Raw genomic sequence first — 25,120 nt, forward strand, 5'->3', positions numbered from 1 at the left:
CTGTCAAGCCAAAGTCTCACTTATTTCAGATGCATTTTTACCAAGATCATTTATAAAAGCATCTCAGTCTTGTGATGAAGGATTCTGAAGGAGGTTTCAATGAGACATTTAAAACCTCATTCATAATTCTGGGAAATCGCAGTCATTGAAATTGTCACAGCTGGAGAAATGTGGTTAAACCCCAAGCAAAAATCATGAGTCACGAGTCAAGGTGGAGGCAGCAGAAGATACACTGGCTTATTTTTCTGGAGTGAATTTCTTGCTGATGAAAGGTGCTAGACAGATAGTCTTGGAGAATCAAATCCTCTACCTGTATAGGGGCAGATTAGGCTAACTCTGTATAGCACCTGGGTGCCAGGAGGAAAGGAACAGTCTAAGGATCGGCTAACACCACCAGCATCACTAGCTGGAGGAACCATCGGGAGATGCAAGATCGTATCTCCATCTTTGGGGCGCATTTTCCATGTGGCTTCTCCTCTGAGATGAGCAGAAAAATATTTTTTTTCCCCTCAGTGAAAAATTTCAACAAAATCAAAGCTTTTTACTTTTCTTTGAAAACTTTCAGGGTTTTTTGTAGGAAAAACAACCAACCAACCCCGGACAATTTAGATAATTTGCTTTTTTCAGTTATCAGGCTCCCAACACTTCAAAGCCATGTACACACTGTCACTGCATTCCTACTAGTGCTGGTATGTTGCAAGCATTATTTTCACCAGTCATTTGTTGATTGCCTTGCTCATTTGCATTTCCTCCCCAAAGCCTTCAGGTAATTACATTACTATTCCATACAGCCAGATTGCATTTCATAGAAAAGGGAGGAATGCGGAATGAGAGTAATTTGCTTTAGTGTGAAGTTAAAAAAAAAAAAGCCATGTGGCTGGCAGGAGATACAGAAGGAGTTGTGTGCGGGGCTCCCACTGCACAGCAAGAGGCTTTGCGGGCTGCCTGAAGGCGGTGCGATCTCTCTGGTGCTGCTACAAGCCCTGAACAATGGGCTGTAACCTTTCCTAGCCTCAGCTCATTTTTCTTCTTTTCTCAGACACACGAGAACCAGGTACGTCTGTTACGGATGGTGGAGCGTGCTCTCCCTGGGGCCTCCTTAATTGACCAGAGCTGAACCAAACGCCACCTGCCTGTCAAATCTATTTGTGGACAACGTGCAATAAGCAGTGGATTAGATGCAACACCATGTCCTTCATTTGTACGATCCACCTTCACTAAAGGCCTGCCCTCATCTTACATTTCCTCTAGTATAAAGCTAGCATCTCACCACCCACTACACTAAACCTCTCTGCCTCATAACCCCTTTCTCACCGATGTCTGAAGTTGGCTGAATAATACAATGATTACATGACGAAATGCAGCTGGCAAGCTCACTCTGCTGTGATTCGCGGGGTTATAGTATTCTTTGTTTATGAGAGGTTGGCTATTTTACCTACAGACTATGTTCTCACAGGGCTCCCATTGCCATAACCTCTGTTTATAGAGCATGAGTGTTTGATGGATTCATTCTGTCATTCATTCATCTAGTCTGACCTCCTGCATAACACAGCCCAGAGAACATCACTGAGTACCTCCTGGATCAAACCCAACAGCTTCAGATTAAACTGGAGCGTAACAGAGAGCCACCGATTACAGACTCACCTGAAAACTCATACTAGGAAGTACATTATACACCCTTCAATATATCTTTGCTTAAAAAGTTTCAGTCATCCAATCAGAGTGCAGAAACAATGCCATGTAACTTATGCGACCAACCACACACTACAAACAAGGCATTGCTGAAGGGAACAGCTGGCTAACAATGAGGAGGCTGCAGACTTCTGCAGGGAATCATTAAGAATAATGAATACTCCTACAGAAAATAATAAAAAGACTATGCCAACAACACAAAACTCTGAGGGTGGAAAGTGGGTGAGCGCAGAAGGCTGGTTAATATAGAAAGAATGGTCAGAGAGTGGGTGAGAAGGAGCTCCATCAAGGCCAATTACAACTGGACCCACAAAGCAGGAACAATGGCCCTGCCTCTATGAGTATGTCTTCATGGCAGTCTGGAGGTGTGACTGCTGCTCCTGGAGATAGACCTGAGCTAGCGTGGTGCTTAGAATGAACATTTGGCCTATAGCAATGACCATGGACTGTTGAATGTTTACTAAAGACTGGCTCTTGACTACTCCAAACCAAGCTTCTCTGAATGAAACACAGCATGAGAGCAAGAATTTATGAAGCCAACTGAAAGGATCAGGAGGAAGAGCAAAAGCTTGGAACAAGTATTAATTTGGAGTTCTGCTCTGAAAAGTGACAATCAAACAGCATCCCTAGGTGCCATTTGATGGGATGGCTCCACATCAAATAGGCTCAGTTTAGCATTGTCACCCCTGCAAACTTACCTTGGGTCTTTGAGGTCCAGCTGGGTTCTCTGCTGCCAGCTTATCAGCAGCAGCAATAAAAGGTCCTGGAGGCAAATTCTGCGCTCAGTTTTCTATGGTCAGCAACTCAGTGGGGCTGAGCGGATGAATGAGCATATTCCTTCTCATGGACCATCAACAGCAGGTTGTTTTCATTGCGGGTTTAGAGGTGTAACTGAGGACAGAGCTTGCCCCTGAAATGGGAATTTCACTCACAATTGTGTTGATGGTCCAAGAGAAGGAATAGAGTCCGGCTCGCCCTCCCATTGGTCCGCTAGCCCTGCAGGAATAGCCACAATAAAACAGAGTAATCAGTTGTATTGGCCACTCAAGTCAGCAGATACTGGACTCTGGGTTCTCATGGGGAGCATATCTACTGAGTAAGAGGGTATTCACAGTTCCACAGTCACTTTCCAGAGCAGAGACACCAGGGCTGCCCAGAAGGGGGGGGCAAGTGGGGCAATTTGCCCTGGGCCCCGCAGGGGGCCCCATGAGAGTTTTTCAGGGCCCCTGGAATAGGGTCCTTCACTTGCCTTGGGGGCCCTGGAAAACTAGCGGGGCTCAGGCCCCCAGAGCTTCTTCCGCTCCAGGTCATCGGTGGCAATTCGGCGGTGGGGGGTCCTTCCGCTCCAGGACCCACTGCTGAAGTGCCCCGAAGACCTGTGGTGGGGGGTCCTTCTGCCCTGGGACCCACCGCCAAAGTGCCGGGTCTTCAGCAGCAATTCGGCGGCGGGGGCCTCCCACTGCCAAAGACCTCAGGCCCCCTGAATCCTCTAGGCAACTCTGAGAGACACACTTTAAGAGACAGACCCTGGAACCTGCCATACTTGTTTTGTGCACCCCTTCGTCATCCCCCACAATGACCTGGGGAAGGGGTCGTGCAAACGACATGGGTACTTAGTTGCTTTGGAGACAGAACTAGCAGCTCAGCTTAAAAAGGCATGCGCTCGGGTACACCAAAGATCTGTCTGTTACGAAGAATATACAAGTCAAAGCATTTATCTTATTGAAAATGCTGGTAATAATAATAATATAAGGATTACCATCTTCTCTGTGCTTGCTTTCCCTACCTGGTGGAGTCCCTATTCAGGGTGGAGGCAGAAAAATAAATAAATAAAACGTGAAAAAAATAGAATAAAATCCAAAGCAGCCAATTAACCTGTAAAATACAAGTCATGTTGCCACTAACTAGCAGCATCCTGTAACCTCCTAATTAGTATTCACATGTTATAAGACAGGCAGCGACAGAACTGGGTCAGCCAGTCTCATGAATGTGCTATGCCATAGTATCTGATTCAAAATAATGACTAAAGTTCCAGAGAAACACTCTGCCAATTATCTGTTGCGTGCTCGTTTCTATTATTTGGCTCTCAAATAGCTCCACTTCTAACAGTCTTCAAGGCCAACAATGTCTTTCTTAAAGAGGCCATCCTGCCATTAAATCTTACATTGCTTTCATGAAGAGTGGGTCTATTAAGTGAGGGCTATTCCAGCTGAAAGGTGGAATTCTGGCGCTAGAAGACATTGAAATAGGGTGACCAGAGAGCAAGTGTGAAAAATCAGGACAGGGGGTGGGGGACAATAGGAGCCTATATAAGAAAAAGACCCCAAAATCAGGACCGTCCCTATAAAATCGGGATATCTGGTCACCCTACATTGAAACTGCCTGTAGTACATTTAAGAGGCTAGTTCCAATACGTGTAGCAAAACAGCCATATTAACACTGCCGAGGAGTGTGTGCAATGAAGTTTGGGGTAGGTTTCACATCTGAACTCCTTCCCAAAGTTGGGGGCCATCTGGATGTGGGTTTTTTGTCCAGGCTCATCCCTAATGGATATGACGTACAGTTAGGGTTGAGACACAAAGCAAGATTCTTGTCCTGTTCAGTCACCGCCCAGGATGGTCGTGGCACTTGAGGCATTTGTATAGTAATTAGAATAGGGGTCAGGACTCCTGAGTTCTACTCCCAGCCCTGCAGATCACAACCTCTCCATGCCTCAGTGTCCACATCTGTAAAACTGGCACAGTAATAGTTGCTAACTTCCAGGGGCTGCTGTGAGACTTTAGATGTTTGCAGAGTGCTTTGAAGTCCTTGGATGAAAGGCACTACAGAAGTGCAAAGGATTATTATTATTTTATCTTGCATGCCATATGTTCTTCAGTACGTACAAATGAGAGGACTCGATTCTTTGGCTTTGAATAATTGTGCAATAAAAACATGGACCGCCTGTCGATCCATCTGCAAAGCCTCTGATCGTTTTCCGAAAACTGAAATGTCGGGAAATGAAAGCTAACATGCTCCTTAATGATGTTAAAAACAAAGACCAGTGAAGGGGATGGATGGTTTGTGACATGAGCAGTGGGACTTAGAAGTGGCCACTGCCTGAACTCCAGCCAGGTCAAGGCAATGGCTGTTCAAATGAAGTTAGTTTCAGAGCAGTTCCTGGTGGACAAGTGTCACCGGGGTCACAGAACCCACTAGCACACCTGGTTAACATAGGCTGCTGTCTCAACAAAGCAGCCGTGCGCTGAAGGGATCTTAGAGGCTGAGCAGATAAGAGCTCTGTCCATATTAAGGAAATCTGAGAAGGTGACATCCAGGATTCAAGACGGTTGACTGAAAAGTGCTTCAGACAGGATGTTTCAGCTAGAGGCACCAGCCTTCATGGTGAAGGAAAAGCCCTTCAACTAGATTTCTTGGAGGTAATCCTGGAGCCTTGCTGCATGTTCACAGATGGTTAGTGCCTGTGGGCAACACCTGGGGGTTTCCTTTCAGGGGTCCATCCTGAACACGAAAGCCATTTCAGGATGGGGGATTGCCCTTAGGCCTGGAGAATCCTTCGGTATGTGGATCTCCCTGTCTGTGCTGAAGGGATGGTGTGTGGGAATTTGGTGTCTCTAGCGCTCCTCCCTCCCCACAGCACAATCCCTTCCATCTTGCGCTCTGCATGGAAAGGGCTCTGTCAAGTTTCAGGGCCGAGAGCAGCTGGGCTCTACGGCACTGTCCCTTGGAGACATTTGGGTTCCCATGCAGTGATCTAACGGGGAGTGATCACTGTTCAAAGCCACGGTTGCTCTTTCACGCCCCTTCATGGCTAATGCTTCTGTGCACCAGCACTGGGATCCAGCTGCAACCATGTAACCTGGAGGAAAGTCAGCAGACCAGAGCATAGGCAGGTGCTATCCATGCAGACTGCTCCTGCACCCTATAACTGTACCCCGCTTCCTCCTGGATCCCCAGGGCTAGGAGACCATGCCCCCCGTAAATGCCACAGTGTTCCAGAACTCCCCAGCAGAAGAGACGCTTGGCAGCCGATTCTATGGAGTAGTTTTATATGCAGACTGTCCTCTTCCCCTGTGCTCTAGTGGGGATGGGATAACAGTCTTGGCATCTTCAGGTTACGGGGGAGGCCCATTAGCAACCTGGGGAAAACTCACGCTGCTGCTGCCCCTACCACCAATGCCGCAGCTGTTCTGCCACTCAGGGCCATTGGGCCAGCACCTTTCACTCAATGATCAAGCAAGTTAGGATTGAACTGATTTTTCACGGCAGCGGGGGAGGGGTAGCCAGAACGATTGATTCCCAGATCTTCTCCCAGCCCAAAGCCATGGTCAGATTCACTAAGGCAACTGCTCTTTATCTCTGCACCAAACACACTTCTCTGGTTCTGAATCCTACAGACAATTTTCAGAGAGTTCTGAAATCACCTACACTTTGCTAATAAAAGCCCAAGGCTTTAATGGCAGATAGTTTAGAAGTCTGACTTTGTTTCCTATTGCTTTAGCATCATGTACTGGCCCCAGACAAGGCCCCAGGGCCCATCCTGTTGATATCAGACTGCTGGGTTGAGGTGCTTAGAAGCTTGGTCTGACAGCTCAGCCGTCTGTCATCCTTGCAGTGCACCAGAGACATTAGACTTTTCACAGTCAGGCACGTGCAGGAACTTTTACAGGGTTTTCCTTCAAAATTCTTCCTTTTTATTGCACCCGAGTTGGCCAGTGGCTAAGAGCAAAACTGGCTGCATTCTGGAGCTCTTTAGCCAAAAACTTTAAAAATCTTTTATTACCATTGGCTTTAAGACAGTTTAAGCAAATCTGGAATCCAAAATAAACCCACAGGGATTTACTTTCTTAGGAACAAGGACATAATTATCACAATCTACCTTTTATAACTGATGGGGCACAGACTCCATGGAAAATCTGTGCTCACCATAGCCTGTCTAGCTTAGGTTATCCCCTTGCATCCGTCACCAGAGTATCTAAGGAGTGAAAGTTTTATCTGCCTGACAAAAGTATCCCTGCTGCAACACAGCCTTCCCAATGAATATATGGCTCTATTCAAAGGAGACTGTCTAGGTGTATTTCCTAATTTTAAAACTTTTTGTTGAACAACTCGTTAGATAAAAATCTGCCTTTGATATTCACTTCTCTGTCTCCCCCCCCCCTTTTTTTTTTTTTTTTTTTTTAAATTTTGGCCTTCCTCTGTTGCAGACATGAATTGGTTTATTATTGTAGGGTTGCTAGTCAGGTTGTTTTCGTTAAGAATTGATCTTAAGAGAAAAGACACATAAATCATGACACAGGTTTTGCAAACAGAGATGGGAGAAATCATACACAGTAACATACAATGAATGACATGGGTTTTGCAAACAGACACAGGTGAAAAAAATAAGGCGGATCTTGTAGGCACTGATGGGTTCTGGCTCTGTGTGGGACCACAAACAAAGGGAAGTGATGGAGAAGAGAACACAAAGAACCTTGCCCCCCCCACCATTGTGTGCATAGGCTTACGTGCCCCCACCACAAAGCTCCACCCCTACCCTGTACTGCCTCTCCTCGTCATTTCTGAGTGAGTAGATTTTAGTGGCAACAGGGATAATTCCCCGGTTAATAGCCTTGGGCTGCAGAATATATTCATGGTTCTGCAGCATGCAGTATGGGAGAGCTTTCGATGGAACACTGTGAATCATTTGCCACTTAGAAAATTAGCACTAAAATTCCTCTCCAAATCACAGAGTGGCGTTTTCTGCACTTTGCAGAGAAAATTCAGAGCACGTCATTTGTAAAATAGCTGGTTAACCAGTTTTTCCAAGAAGATTCAGAAAAGAGCAGCTTCCCATACAATGACCTGACTGAAGGATCGTTAGATGACTCATCTCTCTCATCTCACTGTCCTTCAGCTCCAGCCAAGCTACAGTGAGGACACACCACCCTCAGTGGCAAATGCTGTTTCTTGACATCCTGCTGTTCCCGGGATTAGTCTGAACAGAATGAACATTCTTTTTGCCTCCAGACATCTAAAAGACATCACCTTGGGCCCAAGGAGATCAAATTCAACTCTTGGGGTTGAACAAAGAGTCCTCCCGCAACGAGCAAAGTAGAAACTGGCTTCCTTGGTTTTGGCCTGGCATAACAGTGGGCTTCGGAGTTTTGTTTTTTATTTCAATGCACAGAAGCAAACTTGTGCACTGGTGATTCGTGTTACAAAATGAATTTCTCCCAGATTCTATCATCCACTAGAAAAACCCAGAGTCATGTTTCAAATGCGGATGGTCTTTCACAGCACACCATCTCGGCCAGGGATATGTGACACTTTGCAGTGGAACAATTCATGCATTTGAGGAACAGGATAATTTATTCTATGAATTCAGACCCTGATCCTGCAAACCACTGTACGTGTTTACACTTGCCATCGGCAAGTTGACTCATATACAGGACGTTAAGCGCCTGCATAATGGTTTGAAGCATGGGCGGTGGGTTAATCCCCACTTCGGGAAGGCTAACCCCACCAGCCCTGCCACTGGAGGAGCCCAATCCCTCCCACACAGCTGGAGGAGCCCAATAACTCCCTGCCACTGAGCTTCAGGCTGAGCTGTTGGCCCTCGCACAAGCCCGACCCTCTGGCCCAACCCCTGGGCTGGCCTGAGCTGCCCAGGGCAGCCCCAGCTTCTGGTTGCTGGCCGCTGGCTGGAGCTGAGCCCTCACTGGCTTCAGGGTAGAGAGGCGGGGCCTTGAGGCCGGAACATGGGTCGGGCCACGGCCTGGTCTAGGGGAGGCTTAGCCTGCCCTCGCCTTTGATATCCGCCACCCACGGCTTGATGGCTCGGACCCGTGCCCTTATATTCTGTTTCCAGCTGTGAGCAGCTGACAATTCCCTTGCATGTATTCACTGTTCAGAAACCATTCCCATTGCCACTGTCTGTAAAAAGCACTTGATCTAGATCACGTGCGCCGTTCACGCTCAGACTCCAAAACTCAAAATCCCAACTATGTGAGTTCGTTTCCTTTGTATGCCAAGCAGCACACGCAGCCCAACAAAGAAAAGGAAAGCAGTGGTCACTGGGGTGAGTTTACTCACCTGCTCGTGATACTCTATTCCCATGCTCAGCGTGTTGATCAGAATGGCAATCATAATCCCACGGTTGAAATACTTGCTCTCCACGATCCTTTTCAGCTTGTTGCCAAAAGCTACCCAAAGTCTAGCAACTTTATTCCTCTCCTTTGGTTTCTTCTTCTTCCTCTTCTTATTCCTCTGCTGCTGGATCTGATCTCTCTGGTCTCCATGCCTCAGGTCCTGCGTGAATTCGTAGATGCCGTTGTTGTCAGAGTCATAGCTGTCGGACTCACTGAACTCAAACTCAGGATCCTCCAGGATGTTAGCACAGTAGGGGCAGTTCTGGAGTTCGCAGGTCAGGATGCTGGGCTGGGGGCTGGGCAGAGGGCACGGCACGTTCAAACCCGACAGCCTGCTGGAAGTCCTACACAGACCTACAACCAAGGGATACACACAGGATCAGCAGCGGAATTAACTCCCACCTTACTCCCAAAATCTCCGGTTTTCTATGGACATGTCATCTTATAACAAACGGGATGGATCTGCTCTAGCTCCACCAGACATGATGGGTTTGATGCTAGACTCACTGGGGGAGGTTCTTCAGCCCGTGCCGTTCAGGAGGTCAGACTGGGTGCTCATAATGGTCCCTTCTGGCCTTCAAATCTATAACTGCCTCTAATTTGGTCCAATTTTTTCCACAGTCTCCCCTTTTATCCCTGTCTCCCCTCCTTCAAGTTCCACAAGTATTCCTTAGCTTCCTTGCTTCAGCTACCTAGCCCTAGATAGGGCCGTTCTCCCCCAGCACATGGTGATCTCTTTGCACTGTGCTGCAATTGAGTGGCACAGTGCACACTTTCCATTCACTTTTATTAAACCCAATGGTCTATCATCATTAATGGCGACCCTAGTGCTGCCTGAAAGTTATGCCAGATTTAGAGGACCATTCAATTCTCATAACAAGGTGCAGAGAAGGGCACCAGGGGAACAAGGACAGTTATAGATTGAACATCTCACCAGCGGCTGCTTTGATGTCTCCTCACCCCTCCTTGCCTTTCAAGCTTTTTTAAAACGTTCATTTGAATTTCTTGCTGTCACGGCACAGCAGGCGTTCTGGCTATTTCGAACAGGCACGCTGGGGCTGGATTTTTTAATCCAATTTGTAACAGTGTTTGCTGGTGTGGGGAGAAAAGTTGGCAGCCCTCCCAGAAGCTGGGCTCGGTGGCGGTGCTGCCTACCCAGCATGGAGAGGACGTGCCCAACCAGGAGGTCTTCACAGACCAATGCAATGAGCCAACGGAGATGAATTGAGAATTAATCTGAACCCTCACCCGAATGGAACCTGATCCAGACTCCTGCGCAAGAGTCAAATACATACAGGGCAGGCAACTGCGCAGTAATGCTCCCCTCCTCCATAGTATGCTTGGTGGGAAGGGATCAACTTGGAGGGAAGAGAGTAGTTGAGCTCCTGAGCATGCTCAGATAGTGGCCTGTGCGCTGAGTCTGCCAAGAAAGGGGCTAACTGCTGGTTTTGGGGGTGCAGACGAGACTTTCAGCAGAGTCTAGTGATTTTGGGTGCCGGCTGGAGACACCATAAAGGAGCCTGATCTTCTAGGGCCATTTCTTCAAGGCCCTTGTGAAGCCCCTCAAGTTGGGAACCAAAGTCACTAGTCATGTTTGAAGAACTTGGCCCTCTCCACTGGGAAAAAGACTGAGGCCCACCAACTCATTTCACAGAAGCCACCCAAGAGCCGTCAGTTAATAATGGCAGTGGGCCTAAAAGACAAGAGCATCATGGCAGTATTACAGTTGTGATTTAGACCCCTGCTGTCTAATACTCCAGGAGATTTTAGAAAAAGCCATCACTTCACTCACAAGGTCTGAAAGTTGGGTTACAATGAGAAATTGAAAGACTGGCTGCTTCACTGATCCTTACCCAGAAAACACAGGCCTGAAAAACTGGGCTGATCACCTCAGGCAAATGGGTTCTCTGGAGATTTCTGGTCATCATGCCAAAGATCCCAAGAGGTCAGAGGTATTTTCCCTCTCCCCCAACTCCACATGCTAGGCCACGTCAGTTCCTCTCTTTGCTAATTTACACAGTGATTTAGAAATGCACAAGCAGATCCGAGGAGAAATGACTAAGCAGCTGCTTCAGAAGTAAGAATGCGAGAGCACATGGCTTGTAGCTCCTAAATACTACCAAAGTGTTAAAAATGATACAAAAAACACAGGCACCGCAGATGTCTTCAGAGCACCAGAGTCTCCTTGGCTGCCTGCTCGAACAACCTCACAGCATTGCAGGCCACAAGCACTGTTAGGAACAGGCTGTACTTCACTTTACTCAATTCCACAGCACAGAAAGAGAGAATACACTCCCCCAATCACATCCCTTCTCCACGACACCAGGCCCCTTTCTCAGACAGGACTGAGAGCTCCCTGGCCTTGCTAATGCATGCAATTATCCTTCAAGTGTTTCTGTTTTGCACATCGCTTGCCAGGATTGGATTCCACTCTGCTCCTTCTTCCCAGCTGGGAAGGTGCAGGGAGATAAGTGAGGCAGCCCTTTTGACTATTCCGATTGAGCTGGAAGCCAGGAATGCCAGATGGAGCTCACCAACCGGCTTCAGTGTCTAATCCCTCCAGCATGGGGCAGAAATCTAGCGTGGGTCCATCGCTGAGCACAGGCTGGAGCCACTTCTCAGCAGATGCAAGACACCTCGGCATAGTGCCAAGCTCTGTTTTTTGAAGCAAGGACCAGCAGTGGTGGAATTATTAGTCTCCAGCAGTTGCTAGTAGAGGGAACTAGGGGCTATGAAGCTCTTGCTTAATTGGATCAATTTAAATACTCCTTTCCCTGCCTTGCTAAGGTGCCTCTCCAGCCGTTTGAGTGTCCCTGCAAATATTTCTTGGGGTGATGGTGTAGAAGGGGGTCACCTCCCTTTCTTCGCATTTCAAGGCCTCTCCAACCCCACACAATTGCTGTTTGCCTCCATCTTCAAGTAGGGTTGCGAACTTTTTAATGGCACAAAACCGAATACCCTTGTCCCGCCCCCTTTCCTGCCCCTTTCCCAAGACTCCGCCCCTACCATGAGGCCCCACCCCCACTCACTCTATCCCCTTTCCCTCTGTCGCTTACTCTCCCCCATCCCCGCTGGGTAAGGCAAGCCATTCAGCCAGTTTTAAGCCAGGCAATCTCATTTTTAAATGGTTCATCCAGTATCATGGCTGGAGGATGCCATGCATATGAGGGATGGGGCAGCGTGCTCTTCAAAATGGCGCCCTCATGCTGCATGACTTCATGCTGGTAGGGGTGGGGTCACGCTGGGAGGAGTTGGGGGGAAGGCTGACACCATTCCTGGAAGTACTAAAATGTCCGGTGTTCTGGGGCTGCATGAGTGGCTGCCCTACCAATGGGATAGGGATTGGACATTAGACTGGTCAAGCTGGAAATCAGATTTAGAACCTGAGGAGGCAAGAGTAGATATGTGCTCAACTGGGTGGTTTTGAGTCACAGGGATTTCCACTGGGACTTCCACTCGACTGTCCTTCCCCCCTAGAACCACCCTCCTTCCAAGTGATCAAGAGATGCCTGATAACCCTCTTCTTTACTTCCCATTGTCAACTGTTCTGCAGTTCACTGACAAGCAGCTGCTGTGTTTCACGCTGTAGGGGGCTGCACCTCAGCGAGAGATGATATGATTCTGATAGAGTTTATAAAGTGCTTCGGTATCCTTAGAGTTGAAAGGGCCTCTATAAACACAGGGTACTATTATTAATGGCCGTATTACTAGCAAGGTCTTTGAAGAATGCTGAGCCAAATTAAAATCCAGCCAGGTCACTAGCGTGCCCCTGAATTCACATGGGTGTAAGTGAAAGGTGAATCCGGCACTGCCTTATCTCCCATAAAAGCACAGAGAACCAGGCTCTTTGTGCACATCAGCAGGACCAACCTCCAGCTTGAACTGTGAGTTTCAAGCAACAGCCATGGAACAGTTTCTTTGCTTTCAGCTTCCAGGAGTGTGGGCTTTTATCTCAAAGTAAATACATATTCTCATACTCAGGGCCAGCTCCAGGCACCAGCCAAGGAAGCAGGTGCTTGGGGAGGCCAATACAAAGGGGCAGCACGTCCGGGTCTTCGGCAGGAATTCAGCAGCGGGTCCCTCAGTCTCTCTCTTCTTCTTTGTGCTGCCACCAAAGTGCCGCTGAAGAGGAAGAGAGGGAATGACGAACCCCCCGCCTAAGTGCCGCCGAAGAATGCAGCAGCACGATTGGGGCGGCAGAAAACCTGGAGCTGGCCCTGCTCACATTAGAGCCTTCGTTAACGTTTAGAGTTAAGGCCATGCCGATGATGAATATAAAACCCTTGCAAAAGCAACAGAAGAATGTTACAATGAACCCTTCCTGCCACTGAGCATTTTAAAAAGGAGGAAGTGTCCAGTGTAGGTAGTTTATATGAATAATTTAAATTTAATTTTATATCAATTTATATAAATAATTTCATGAGCGTTACCCATTTGTGCATTCAGTTAAAAACAATGTTGACATGGAAAAAGTCACCCAATATATTTTACAAACAACCTTAAATCTGACCCACAAGACATACTTAGAACTCTTTTAACATGTACATCACTAGTTTAAGTAGCTGTGTGTGTACATGCATGGACGAATATAAACTCTATTGACAACCACAAACATTAAAAATCACATGACTGACTCAGAAATCACGAGATTTAAAAAATAATAATGTGAGGTCTTTTTATTTACTTTCTGTAGTTTTAGACTTTAAAGTTCACGTTTTCCATCTTTTCTTTGCCACAATGAGGGCTAGACACAGTTTTTTTTAAAAAAAGGAAACTAAAAATCTCTCATTATCCCATGATTCCAGCAGCTGGGGTTTTCAGAAAAGCAACAAATATTACGAAACTCACAATAAAACCGTGAGAGTCAGCACTGCTGAATGTGGTCACACACAATGTACAATTAGTGATACGTATGTTGAAAGAGTTTATAAGATATGTGCATGTTTAACGTTAATGCCGTCGTTTCCCTGATTTAAAAGAGCTCTGAGTCTGCAGTAGCTTTGCAGCCCTAGCACATTCCCCTGTGCAGGGAAAAATGGAAAACAGGGGAAGACTAGAGGATCCAGACTTATGTGGCTCTGCTGCTCCTACCTCCCTCTGTTGACTACTAGCATATAGCAACCCTACCGCTCCCCACTGCACAGCAGAACCCCACAGGTCCTGCTGCCAGGGGATCCCCTGTGGAACAAGAGCAGGGTTTGGGGTCTCTTCTCTTTCCATTTTTCTTTTCATTTACGGAGATTCATTTTCCTGTCCCCTTTTGCAAATGAGCACATGGAATGGTGCAGCATGTAGAGTGGTCTCTTCCCTTTTAACCAAAGCCTCGAGAAACGTGCCAAAAGAGGTGCAATACAGTCTGCACACAGGGCGAAACTCACGCAGCGTAGACAGCTGATATCCAAGCTTTCCTTGGAAGCCAGCTGCCCAGGGGGATATGTACAGAACAGCAAGAGAAACTACTCCAAAGACAGTGGTTTACTTTGATAAACCAGTTTATCAGAGGCTCACAGGGAGCAAGGCTGAGGGCTTTACATTCAGCTTGTAACGTCAGGGACAAAAGATCAGAGATCAGAAATAAATGAAGCCACCAGGGCCGGCTGCTTCTGCTCGGAGCAGAACCTGCCAGGCTGCTGATTTGGAGGACCAGATGCTTTACAGGAGGTTTCCTCAGGCCCATTCTATCCTCATTCATCACTGCCGCACTGGAGACCAGATTCCAAGCAGTGAATTTTCATTTTGGGTGGGAGCAAAGAGGGAAACTTCAGGAAACGCTGTTCTCTGGGTGCAAAGCGACAAGCTGTTTGTTTCGTAGCAGTGAGAAAGAGGCGGTCAGTCCTGCTTAGGGCTTGCTATCTGCGCACTCACACTGCATACTTCAAACCAGCCGGCCAGCAGAAGGTAGAGTATAACAAAGTGTACAGCCCCAAACTTGGCTTATTCCTGGCTTCTCCGCTTACACTGTTCAGGAAATCTCCTGTGTGCGCTCATCTGCTCTCCAGTTAGTGCCCTGCACCTTTACTGGTTTTGTCCTCACATCTCTGCTCCCGAGATTTCATCCACTCCGCCCCCCCTTGTCCCAATACAGCCTCCGTGATTAACAATCCCTGATTTTATCATTTAGTTGCCGCAGGGCTCAGTGCGGGCAAGGGGGCATTTTATATGTCAAAAAACAAACAAACAAACATAAAATAGGAGCCCAAAGGACATCCTGCTCTGAACCCAATTTTGCAGGCACAACTTCCTGGAAATCAGAGGGGAGAGGGACAGGTGAGAAAGTTTACAGCTGCACTAGAGCCTGATGCAACCTCAGTGATCCAAACCCTGCAGTCCACCCAGGATTCCCCACTAGCTTAAGTGAGGACTGTGACTCATCATGAAAAATGGTCAAACTGATTTTGACCGACTATGAACCAGTCTGACCCTTCACCCACAGCTAAGCGTTGGCTTCATTTTTTCTCCCCAGGATTTTTATTTTCCTCTGGGTTTCAATAAGGCCCCATACAAAGCCTGTTCTCTCTCTTCAGGCTCCATTTCACAGAACCAAGATGTTGGGCTAATTCTGATGAGCTTTAGACAAGCATGCAAACTCTTGAGCGCTTGGCTACCCTGAACCTGAACTCTAACCCCTGTGAGGTTCACCCATCCTCAGTTATAAGGAAGGTCAGAGCTCCCATGAAGATATGAAATTGGGCTCCAGTTAGCCCTTGAAGACTCTTTCCTACAAATCTCATCAGACCATTCACCCCTTGCCCACTGATTCCAAGCAGGACATCTAGTCCTTTGTCCTTACCATGTTCTCCCATCAGTTGACGGAGCTTCTCAAAAGGAGCTGCATTCAAACTCACTGGGCTATTAACCATGGCCACAGGGCTGCTGCCACTTTTCTTTCCTTTGGGTACCGGGTCAGAACTGGCTTTGCTAGCTGGAGAAGGCAAGATGGTTGGATAATTCATATTTCCATGGTTGGTGGTGAGTCCAGCGGTTAGTTTAATACTTGCAGGGGCATTGGAAGACTTGCATTTCACCTGGGGTCCTTCGACGTGGCAGTCGGCATGGTAAATGCTATGGACAGACTCTGAATCCAGATGAGGAGGAGGACTACGCAGGTTGAGGGATGGAGACGGAAGCATCAATTGGCTCCCAGATTGCATGACCTTCAGCTCCAGGTCACAGATCTCAGGGTTGGAACGTAGCCCCCGAGGGCTCCCATTGCTGATGTGGTAGTGGTGGTGATGGTGGTGATGGTGGTGGATGAGGTGATGGATGGAGGTGATGCGTTTTTTGCTTCTGCGGCTTTGCCCATTGGGGGCACTGTTGGGGTTGACCTTTTTCCGGCGCTTGCTCTGCCAGTTGTTGTACAGACGTAACGTCCGCCGCTTTACCTTCCTGAAGATGTGGCAGATATATTTGAGAAGCTCATCGTAGCAGCTGCCTGGCTCCGAGAAGCTGGCGATTGTGCTGTCGTTGGAGAGGTAGCGGGCACGCTGCTCCTTCATCAGCTGGTTCTCCCGCTGCTTTGTTTCGGAAAACTGTGTTGCTATCACAACCAGGCACAAGTTAATCATGAAGAAAGAACCAACCTGGGGAAGCCAAGAAGAGAGGAATCAGCAATTTTACCAAGAGGCACCCACCAAATACACCAAATTGCCCCCAGGGAAGTCACAATATTTGCTGGGCTCATTTTAATATCAGGATTTGCCCATCATGCTGAATACCCAGGTCTGCTGCTGGAGAACCAAGTGCTGTATTAATTACACTAAAGGTTTTAGATTTGCACTTACGCTCTTTTAAGCTATTTCAGCGGCAACAAGGGAGATCTTTACTTTTAAATGCCCGCCCCTCAGACCCAAGACTGACCCATAGGTTATAGTGGGACCTACAAAACAAAATTTAACCAAAGTACTGCTGAGAAATACATCATTTAACTAGCAAACAACTGGCCAACGTGCAGAGAGGAAGTTCTGTAGTTTGTGTTTCATACTCTCTTTTGTACTGGAACTGCCAATATGTCCCCTCTTCCTTTTAACTCACTTATCCATCGACATGACGTACTCTGATTTCTGAGACACCAGCCAGGATTCAACCCCCCATCTGGAGAGTCCTTTCAGGTTTAGCCCCTCATCCACAAAGAGTAAGGGTGCTCCAGTGTAGCAGCAGTTAATAAATGCCTGCCGATCACATAGCTGATCCGGGCATGGTCATAAAAGGAAAGGGGAAGCTGGTGCTAAGGAGACAAAGGGTATGTCTACACTGGAGCTGTAATTTCAAGCTTGGGTAGACATACCTGCGCTAGCTCTGATCGAGGTGGCACACTAAAAATACAGTGTAGCTGTGGTGGTGCGGGCAGCGAGAAGGGCAGTGGCCCCAATACGATTCCACCCAAAACCCTCGGTATGTACTCAGGTGTCCAGCCCACCCTGTTGCTTGTGCCAGGGTGGCTACACTGCTATTTTTAGTGTGCAAAGCTAGTGCACATACATCTCCCTGTGCTGGGAATTACACGAACAGCTGCAGTATAGACATCACCCACTCTCCTCCCAGCTGGCTGATGCTGGAAAGTCCTTGTGTGGTCGTTACCCAGAGTTTGAGTTGATGCGGATTGTTTGTGGAAATAAAGCAAGGCCTGAGGAAAGCGAGGTGATATAACCTGTGGAGTCAGGATCTTTATTGGCCCCTCCCCAGCCAGTGAGTCCATTCACAGGCTTACCCCCACTCGGAGCTATATATGCATATTCATCTACGGTGGGTGTGGTTTTCACTGGCTCCCAGAGACACTGCCACAGGTGCACTGAAATCAGTCCATTAACCAAAATGAAATCAGTAAATAAAAGCACCAATTGATGTCTGGGCTTTCCATGTACATGTCCGAGTGAAGCATCTTACTGTCTGAGTTAGTCTGCATCCCAGCTAGTGTCCTAAGATCTTTCTCCAGTCCGGTGACTGGGACCAGGATTGGCCTTACATTTCATGGGCAAGAATGAAGGATTAACTGCCTTCTATTCAGGTCACATTGCCTGACGGGCACATAGTATCCTTCTAAGAAGAGGGAGACAGGGCTAGTCAAGGGTAGTGGAGCTCATAAGGGATTGTGAAGTTCTCCAAAAGGACAGGACACATCTGATGCCCCCTGTCTTTGCTTTGCTGAAGGCCATGCTGGTGGATACGGTGTCATTCTGGCTTCATCCCTTCTCTCCTTGCCCTTCCCTCTCGTTTCCCTGGTTGGCACACTGCAAAAGATCAACCTGAGGGAAATGTCCAGCATTCCTGTTACGAGAACCAATGCAAGGAGACTTACAAGTGATTGATGTCAAGAGACAGACTCAAGGTGCCACTGCCTGTGTGCTGGGCTCTGCAGTAAATCTATGGATTTAATTTGGGCCATTGTTCTATGCCTCCTCTGGAGAAATCACTGGGTTACTGACATGCAGTGATAATCTCCAATCTTTAGCATCAGCCTGGGCGCCCTCTGGGAAGAACTAAGAGCGTCATCGTCAGCCCCAATTAGTAGCCTTCTGGTTTTTCTGAAGGGCTATGAACACGCAGAAATCTTTGAGGGAGTCCCAAATAGAAGCCCAGGTCTCCTGTTTCCCAGCCCTGTGCACTAAACCCTAGAGCACAGTAGCTGCAAAGCAAGTGCATGTATTTCTATAAGTGCTGGAAATTACACCTATAGCTGCTGCGTAGATGTCTCAGGACCTCTTGCAGGAGACATTTCTGCTAATAAAGGATAATCCGACATCTGGGGTTCTACACAAGTAGTTCCTTTCTAATATAAACAAATTGCCTTCTGGAATGTCAAGGAGGCTGGGGAGTGGGAAGCAAGAGATGTGTGCTGCTTATTCTCGTTAGCAGTCCTGGCAACGAGGCACAACAGCTAGGAGAAGTCAAGGTTATAAGATCAAGACTCGGAGAGCGAGAGAGAGGGAGGGGAGGGGCCTATATGGTTTGACAAGCTGCAGCATATTTCATAAATCATATTTATGTTGCTAAGAAGGACAGAGCTTTTTGTGGCATAATCTCTCACCCGCAGCAGTAAAACCACCTTTATGACGACACCCAGGGTTTGCCCTCGTGGCCCGAATGACATGCTGACAGGGTCATCAGCACAGCACCTGGCTCTTCTCCAAGAAAGAGCCCTTACACAACTTTAACAACGAGGGGCGGGAGAGTGCGCGTGGCCAGTGAGTCATACTTACTATTATAAGCAATATAAAATATATAAAATTGTAAAAAGAATGTGCATCCATAACATAATACATGATGTCAACCCATCCTTCCAGGGTTATAACCTACGGGGAGAGAAAGAAGAGGAAAAAAGAACAAGTTACAATTAGGATCAAAGTTAATGTCAAACTTCTGCGGACGCCTGTTACTTATCACTTTGCAAGGTCTGTCACTGTTCTCGCAGTAATTCTTTCCTAGCTGGCTTAGCATCACAGTAATAAGTGCTACACATGTGGCCAAGAGACTGGCCTACGGTTTCAAAGGAATCGAGCATGATTCAAACTGATAAAACAACACAACGAAACAGCTGAAGCACTGGTTCAGAGCCAGTGCAAAGCAGAACTTACAGAAGGAGCTGCTGCAAAGATACAGACAGGGACATGAAATCTACCTTCGTCTGTTGGTTCCATTACACTTAAAGTGAGAGGCTCCTGATTTTAAAGAGGTTCTATTTTTTTAACTCCGTTCTTTGTAATATCTACTCCAAAGCTTAATGTTAAAATTGCATTATTGTTGGTGCTGAGGCAAACTGTTTGAACGAAAGAAAATTACTTAAATTAAATTGGGAATCAATTACATCCTTGCGTTTTCAATCTCCCATTGCTTAGGAAAGGAGCTGGGGATTTAATTAACACTAAGCAGCCAGTGTTCAGAGCGAAGTAACAGCCGCTGCATCATCCAAGCTATTTATTTAATTAAAATGCAGCCTAACATTCATTGCAACATTTCACACCCTGTGCTAGGTCTGATCCTGCCTTCTTTGCACAATCAATACACCTGGTTATGAATTTACTGGCAGTAAACTAGACACAGGGCCAAATTCTGTCCTCGGTTATACACCAGCACATACTTGGACTCGCGCCATTGACTTTGATGACATTCCTCCAGATTTACACCATATTTGAAATGGGGCAACTGAGATCCACGATAGTCATACAGTTATGCTGGATTGACACTGGTGTGAATGAGATCAGAATCAGGCCTAATACGTGTATAGGCATATTGGCAGGTAGATTATAAAAGGACTTTATGCAAAGCTTTGGTTACAGCCACTGAGAGAGAGTCAATCTGACTTCTCCCACTTTAGTTGGTATTGCATAAGTAGCCTTAAAGTGGGAGAACTGCATGTGCAAGGAATATAGGGTCTGTCTACACTGCAGTGTAAGCCCAGGGTTCAAACTCAAGCTCAAGCCTAACATTCCTTCTGTCCACACACAAATCGCACTAACCCAGGGCTTGGACTCAGGGTCTCAGCACCCCAAAGGGATGAAGGTTCTGAGCCTGAGACAAGCCAGGATACGGGGTTCAAACCCTATTGCTTTGCAGTGTAGACGCAGACCCACTGGACTTGTGCTTTGGGAGCCTGTCAAAAGTATCCCACAATCCTATGGGCCAACTTTCTTTGTCTTCTGGACAGTTGAGTTTGGTGGACAGTCAAGTTTTCCCATGCTGCACCATGAACAAAGGGCTAGAGTGGCCACATTTTGGGAGGGCGCAAGGAAATCTGGGATATTGTTGGTTGGATTCAGGTCTGGGTACTTCAGTGGGGATGCTGGAGCCCCAGGTTCAGGCCTGGGTTAGAAAATTCTTAACCTAGGTTTGACAATCAGTGTAGATGCTCGAGCCCTGGGTTCTCTAACCCAGAGTCTGCTGACTTGAGTTCCACTAACCCTAAGATTACATTGCAATGTAGACATACCCATTGGTATGTAGCTCCTTTCCTCCTTTGTTTTTCTAATGGAGCTGAAATAAACATGGGTCCTTGTTGTTTGATTTTCTATGCAACAGCATGACTGTCAGTGTTCTCGCAACACTGTACCCAGGATCACCCCAAACCTGGCAGAACAGAAAGTTTCGATCATCTTGCCCCATCACATCTCTTGCCCTTATTTTACACACGTGCTGAAGGGGAGATAGGTTAAAGAGACAGAAAACTACATGCACCTGATTCTCCTCTCGCTTCAGTCACTGGAAGTCAAGAGTACCTCTATCCGATTCAGTGGTGTAAATCGGACATGACAGCAGGCTCAGGCTCTGAATCTGCTGTTTTCTGCCTTGTGTTGAATGTGGTCAAAACATTTGCACAGAACAAAATTTCTTTCATCTGAGTCCCTGGCAGTCATGTGCCATGCCAGGCAGAGGATTGTCTCCAGCACTAATTACTTCTGCTGTTTCACAGGGAATCCAAGAAGATCAAGTTGGCAGGCAGCATGGTAGTACAGCAAAAGCTTTGTTATCCGGCATATCGGAGGCATGGGGGGTTCTGGTTAGTCAAAAATTCTGGTTAACTAAGTGCTATACTTACCAATGGAGGGAGGGAGGTTGGGTGCGGGAGGGTGCTTAGGGATGGGGCGTGGGAGGGGGTGCAGGGCGTGGGCTCTGGGAGGGAGTTTGAATGCGGGAGGGGCTCAGGGCAGGGGTTAGGGCATGGGAGGGGTTTCGGGGTGCTGAATCTGGTCGGCACTCACCTCGGGAAGCTACTGCAAGTGGTGACATGTCCCTCAGCTCCTAGGCAGAGGTGTGGTCAGGTGGCTCTACACGCTGCCTCTGCCTGCAGGTACCATCTCCACAGCTCCCACTGGCCGTGGCTCCTGGCCAGTGGGAGCTGCGGAGCCAGCACTCGGGGCAGGGCAACGTATGGACCCCCCGTGGCCGTTTCTCTGCCTAGGAGCAGTAGACATGTTGCCACTTCCAGAGAACCATAAGGAGCCAAGCAGGGAGCCTGCCGGCCCTACACCAACCGGACTTTGAACGGCCCAGTCAGCACTGCTGACTGGAACTGCCAGGGTCTCTTTTCGACCAAGTGTTCCTGGACAACTGGCAACCTTATTGAAGATTTGTATAGGGAGATACCAGAAATGCCGGTTTCTAGAGCGTTTTGGTTGATATAGTGCCAGAGAACATAGTTTTTACTGTATATCAAACTGCTGCCAGTTACCCAAGAAGGCGGGCTCCCCTGTAGTGCTCAAGATTTTATTTTATTTCTCTTCTTTCTTTCAGTGAGTCTTTTGGAGTCGTGCTGTAACAGCTGTGGTAACAGGTGTTCTATCCGTTTACACTTGGTGATGAAAAATGAGCCCAGGGACCCAAAACATATTGGATATACCTCTTCACTCAATGGGAGTTTGGCTGGCAAACCTCAAATCGAATGTAGTAAAATGATTAAATGGCAGAGGCATCTGAATGAGGGCAGCTCTGCGGTCCAATTCTTGAGGCGCTATGAAGTGCAGTGCCTGAGAAACAGCTGTAGGAACTCGGGAGTGTGCGTGGAGGGAGAACTGAATCTTTACATTAATAGAGGGTTTTTTTTCTCATGCATTACACATCATTTCCAACTGCTGTCAATCGACACACCAGATTTCTGCTGCAGTGTGCCGAAAACACTCACCCGACTCCCAGAATATTCAACATGTCATTAGGACTCGCCTTGCTGAGTCTTTTGCAAAACAAAGTGATGCAGATGTGACTGGCTCCTGGTGGATTCATTCTTACAATGCACACACAATGTCAAGTGCAGAAATACCCCTGGAAAGTTTATTCCTGAGGGATTTCTAAGGTGGCTGGAACCAGGAACCACTGGAAATCTCAACAGCAAGCTTGGTCCTCACAAGATGTCCAGCTACTTTTTCTAATCATAAAGGTAGGGCAAAGTCCACCACATGGATGCTTGTCTGAGCTGAAAGAAGCCTCTATACTTTTAGAGCCTCTCATTTACATTAAGGCCCTTTAGGTGACACTGGCAGTGTGAAGGCTCAAAATAGAATTTTCACCTGTTTTAATGCCCCTTTATAGGGGGAACCAGGCCTCGAGGCTTTTGTCCATCATTGGGTTAGATAAAATGAACTACCCAGGTTGATTCTTAGGAAGAAATTCAGCTGCCCATAGTGAAATTCCAGAGTACACTGCTGTAAATCCAGATTAACTCTCTTAACTTTCATGGGATTACTCTGGATTGACGGTGCACATTGGAAAACAATCTGATCCCTTATTTATGTCCCCAGACCAAAAACAGTTGGTGATTAGGTCAAGAATACTCTATATTGCCCGTAAAAATCAGACTTTTTTTTCAGCACTGTATTGCTTGTGACTCCCCCTTCAGGCACCCTGAATGTCATATCACCTACTCTATTCAATGGAAATTACTCTCCTCCCCATTTCCAGTCTCCAATGTGATTAAACACAGTTGACAGTATCCCCACTTGTTCCTCCAAGCCCCTTTTAAATATCTTCCAAGGACCCAAAGCACCTTTCCCTGTGCTTTGCAATCATGTCAATCTATGCTCAATAATTAAATTCAGTTCAAGTCAGAATTGTTCACAGACAGACATATTAAACAGTCCCTCCAAAATGTACCAGTTCAAAGCCTCCCATAAATGCAACATGCAATTATTTATCAACAGAGATAAGGCAGCAAGAAACACGTTTCCTAATTCTGCTCTGATGAAAAAGATTTGTGCGAGATACGCAGCAAACCAAAAACGGCAGCTGGAGGGAAATAGCTGAAAGATTCAATTAAGATGATTGGCAAGCTAGGGTGCTGCCAATTGCAATAACATGCTGGAGATGGAGAGGGAAAGAAAAGCTGCCCTCTTTGCATCGGGAAGGGATTTAGTTTATGAAGACCTGGGCAAAAAATGGGACCATCATGAAAGGCAGATGAAGGTCCTGTAGAACAGACCCTGGATTATCCCTGTCTGCTTTCACCACTCCCTTAACTCTCATCTGTACGTTTTCAGCTTGGTGAGGGGTGGATTAAACCACCCAAACCCCAACAGAAGTGGGTGCTAAAACCCTGCATCCTGTCCCAGCACTTGACATGCTAGGGCCTGATTCTCTGCCTACATCAGTGCAAGGACTTGTCCCAAAGCTCATTGGAGCTAATGGAAATACACGTTTTGACTTCCTTTAGCTTTGCATTAGGCCCTATATCAGGAATTACTCAATGGCATTATACCGGTGCGCAATAGGCAAAAGAAGAGAATCACAACAACAAAGTCTCTCTGGGCCTGACTACACGGTACTTTAGTCCACACCAGTGCGGTTTTCATTTTAGTCACACTAGCGTGTCACCAATACTGGCCCATGTGGATCCTGCTGGCATGCGCTAAAATCTCCCCAGTATGCACTAATGTAGCCCAGTTTCAAACAGACCTATGTTACCGTTCAGTAGGGAAACTTTTCGTGGGTGCCACCAGGGTTCATAGGGGCCACTTAGCACATGATATGCTAGTGCGGATTAAAATGTGTACCCTTCTGGTGCAGACTGACGAATGTGTACACAATCCCTCCCTTAGAGCTTGTCTACACTACAAATTGCTCTGCTGCCATAGGCATACTGATATAAACTACACCAGCAAAGCCTCTAGTGGAGCGGCAGGTTATACCAACAAAAGGAGGAGTTGGTGGTGCAGTTAAATCACCTCCTTGAACAACGTAAGATATACTGGCAAAAGGATTCTGTGTGTCTACACTAGGGTTTTTGCTAGGGGTTATGAGTGTTTCACACCCCTTCCTGACATAGCTAGGCCGGCAAAACTTTGTACTGAAGATGAAATCGCAATTATCCTGGGACTGAATTTACACTGTCCTAATGCCATTGATTTATAGCAATGTACGTGGGAGCAGAATCAGGCCTTCTGTTCAAGTCAGTCAGAATCAGCCTAAGATTTTAGATCTAAAGTCATAAGGGTGAGATGTAGATTAAAGCCAGTACCTATTAACTCAGGCATCCTCGCTGTTCAATGGCAGACAGTTTACCTAGTTTTTCTCTGTCAGTCGCCAGATCACTTTAACTCTCTTTCCGGAATTATTTCTTACTGTACGTCTACAAGTTTTCACCATCAAAGCATTGTCTCCGAGCTGTGCCAAAGTGTATGCAGAGACTTGGCCACAGCCCAGCTCGAGGTCAGGTTTTTCTTCTCTTTAGTGTCACTTTTTGAAAGAGGGAAAAAAAACTCAAACCCCATAAACTCCTTTAACCACGAAAGTCAATGTTACTTTTGAAACACTTAAGTCTTCTCTGTATATTATAAAGCACTATGGGTGAGTGCCAGACAGACGGCTGCAGATAGAAA

General features: G+C 47.0%; 1 protein-coding gene across 2 annotated transcripts in view; it reads right to left on the reverse strand.

Moving 5' to 3' along the window:
• The window catches only part of CACNA1H (calcium voltage-gated channel subunit alpha1 H), a 204,395-nt gene that overhangs the window by 122,636 nt on the left and 56,639 nt on the right, over positions 1 to 25,120 (reverse strand). For both annotated transcript variants that reach the window (XM_030578503.1, XM_030578502.1), the window contains exons 6-8: positions 19,019 to 19,111; positions 15,613 to 16,402; positions 8,767 to 9,176 (exon numbers count right to left, since the gene is read on the reverse strand). In XM_030578503.1, the coding sequence (XP_030434363.1) occupies positions 8,767 to 9,176; positions 15,613 to 16,402; positions 19,019 to 19,111 (1,293 nt within the window). The remainder of the gene's footprint in view (positions 1 to 8,766; positions 9,177 to 15,612; positions 16,403 to 19,018; positions 19,112 to 25,120) is intronic.

Source organism: Gopherus evgoodei, chromosome 10 (genome assembly GCF_007399415.2).
Source record: "Gopherus evgoodei ecotype Sinaloan lineage chromosome 10, rGopEvg1_v1.p, whole genome shotgun sequence".
Classification (NCBI taxonomy): Eukaryota; Metazoa; Chordata; order Testudines; family Testudinidae; genus Gopherus; species Gopherus evgoodei.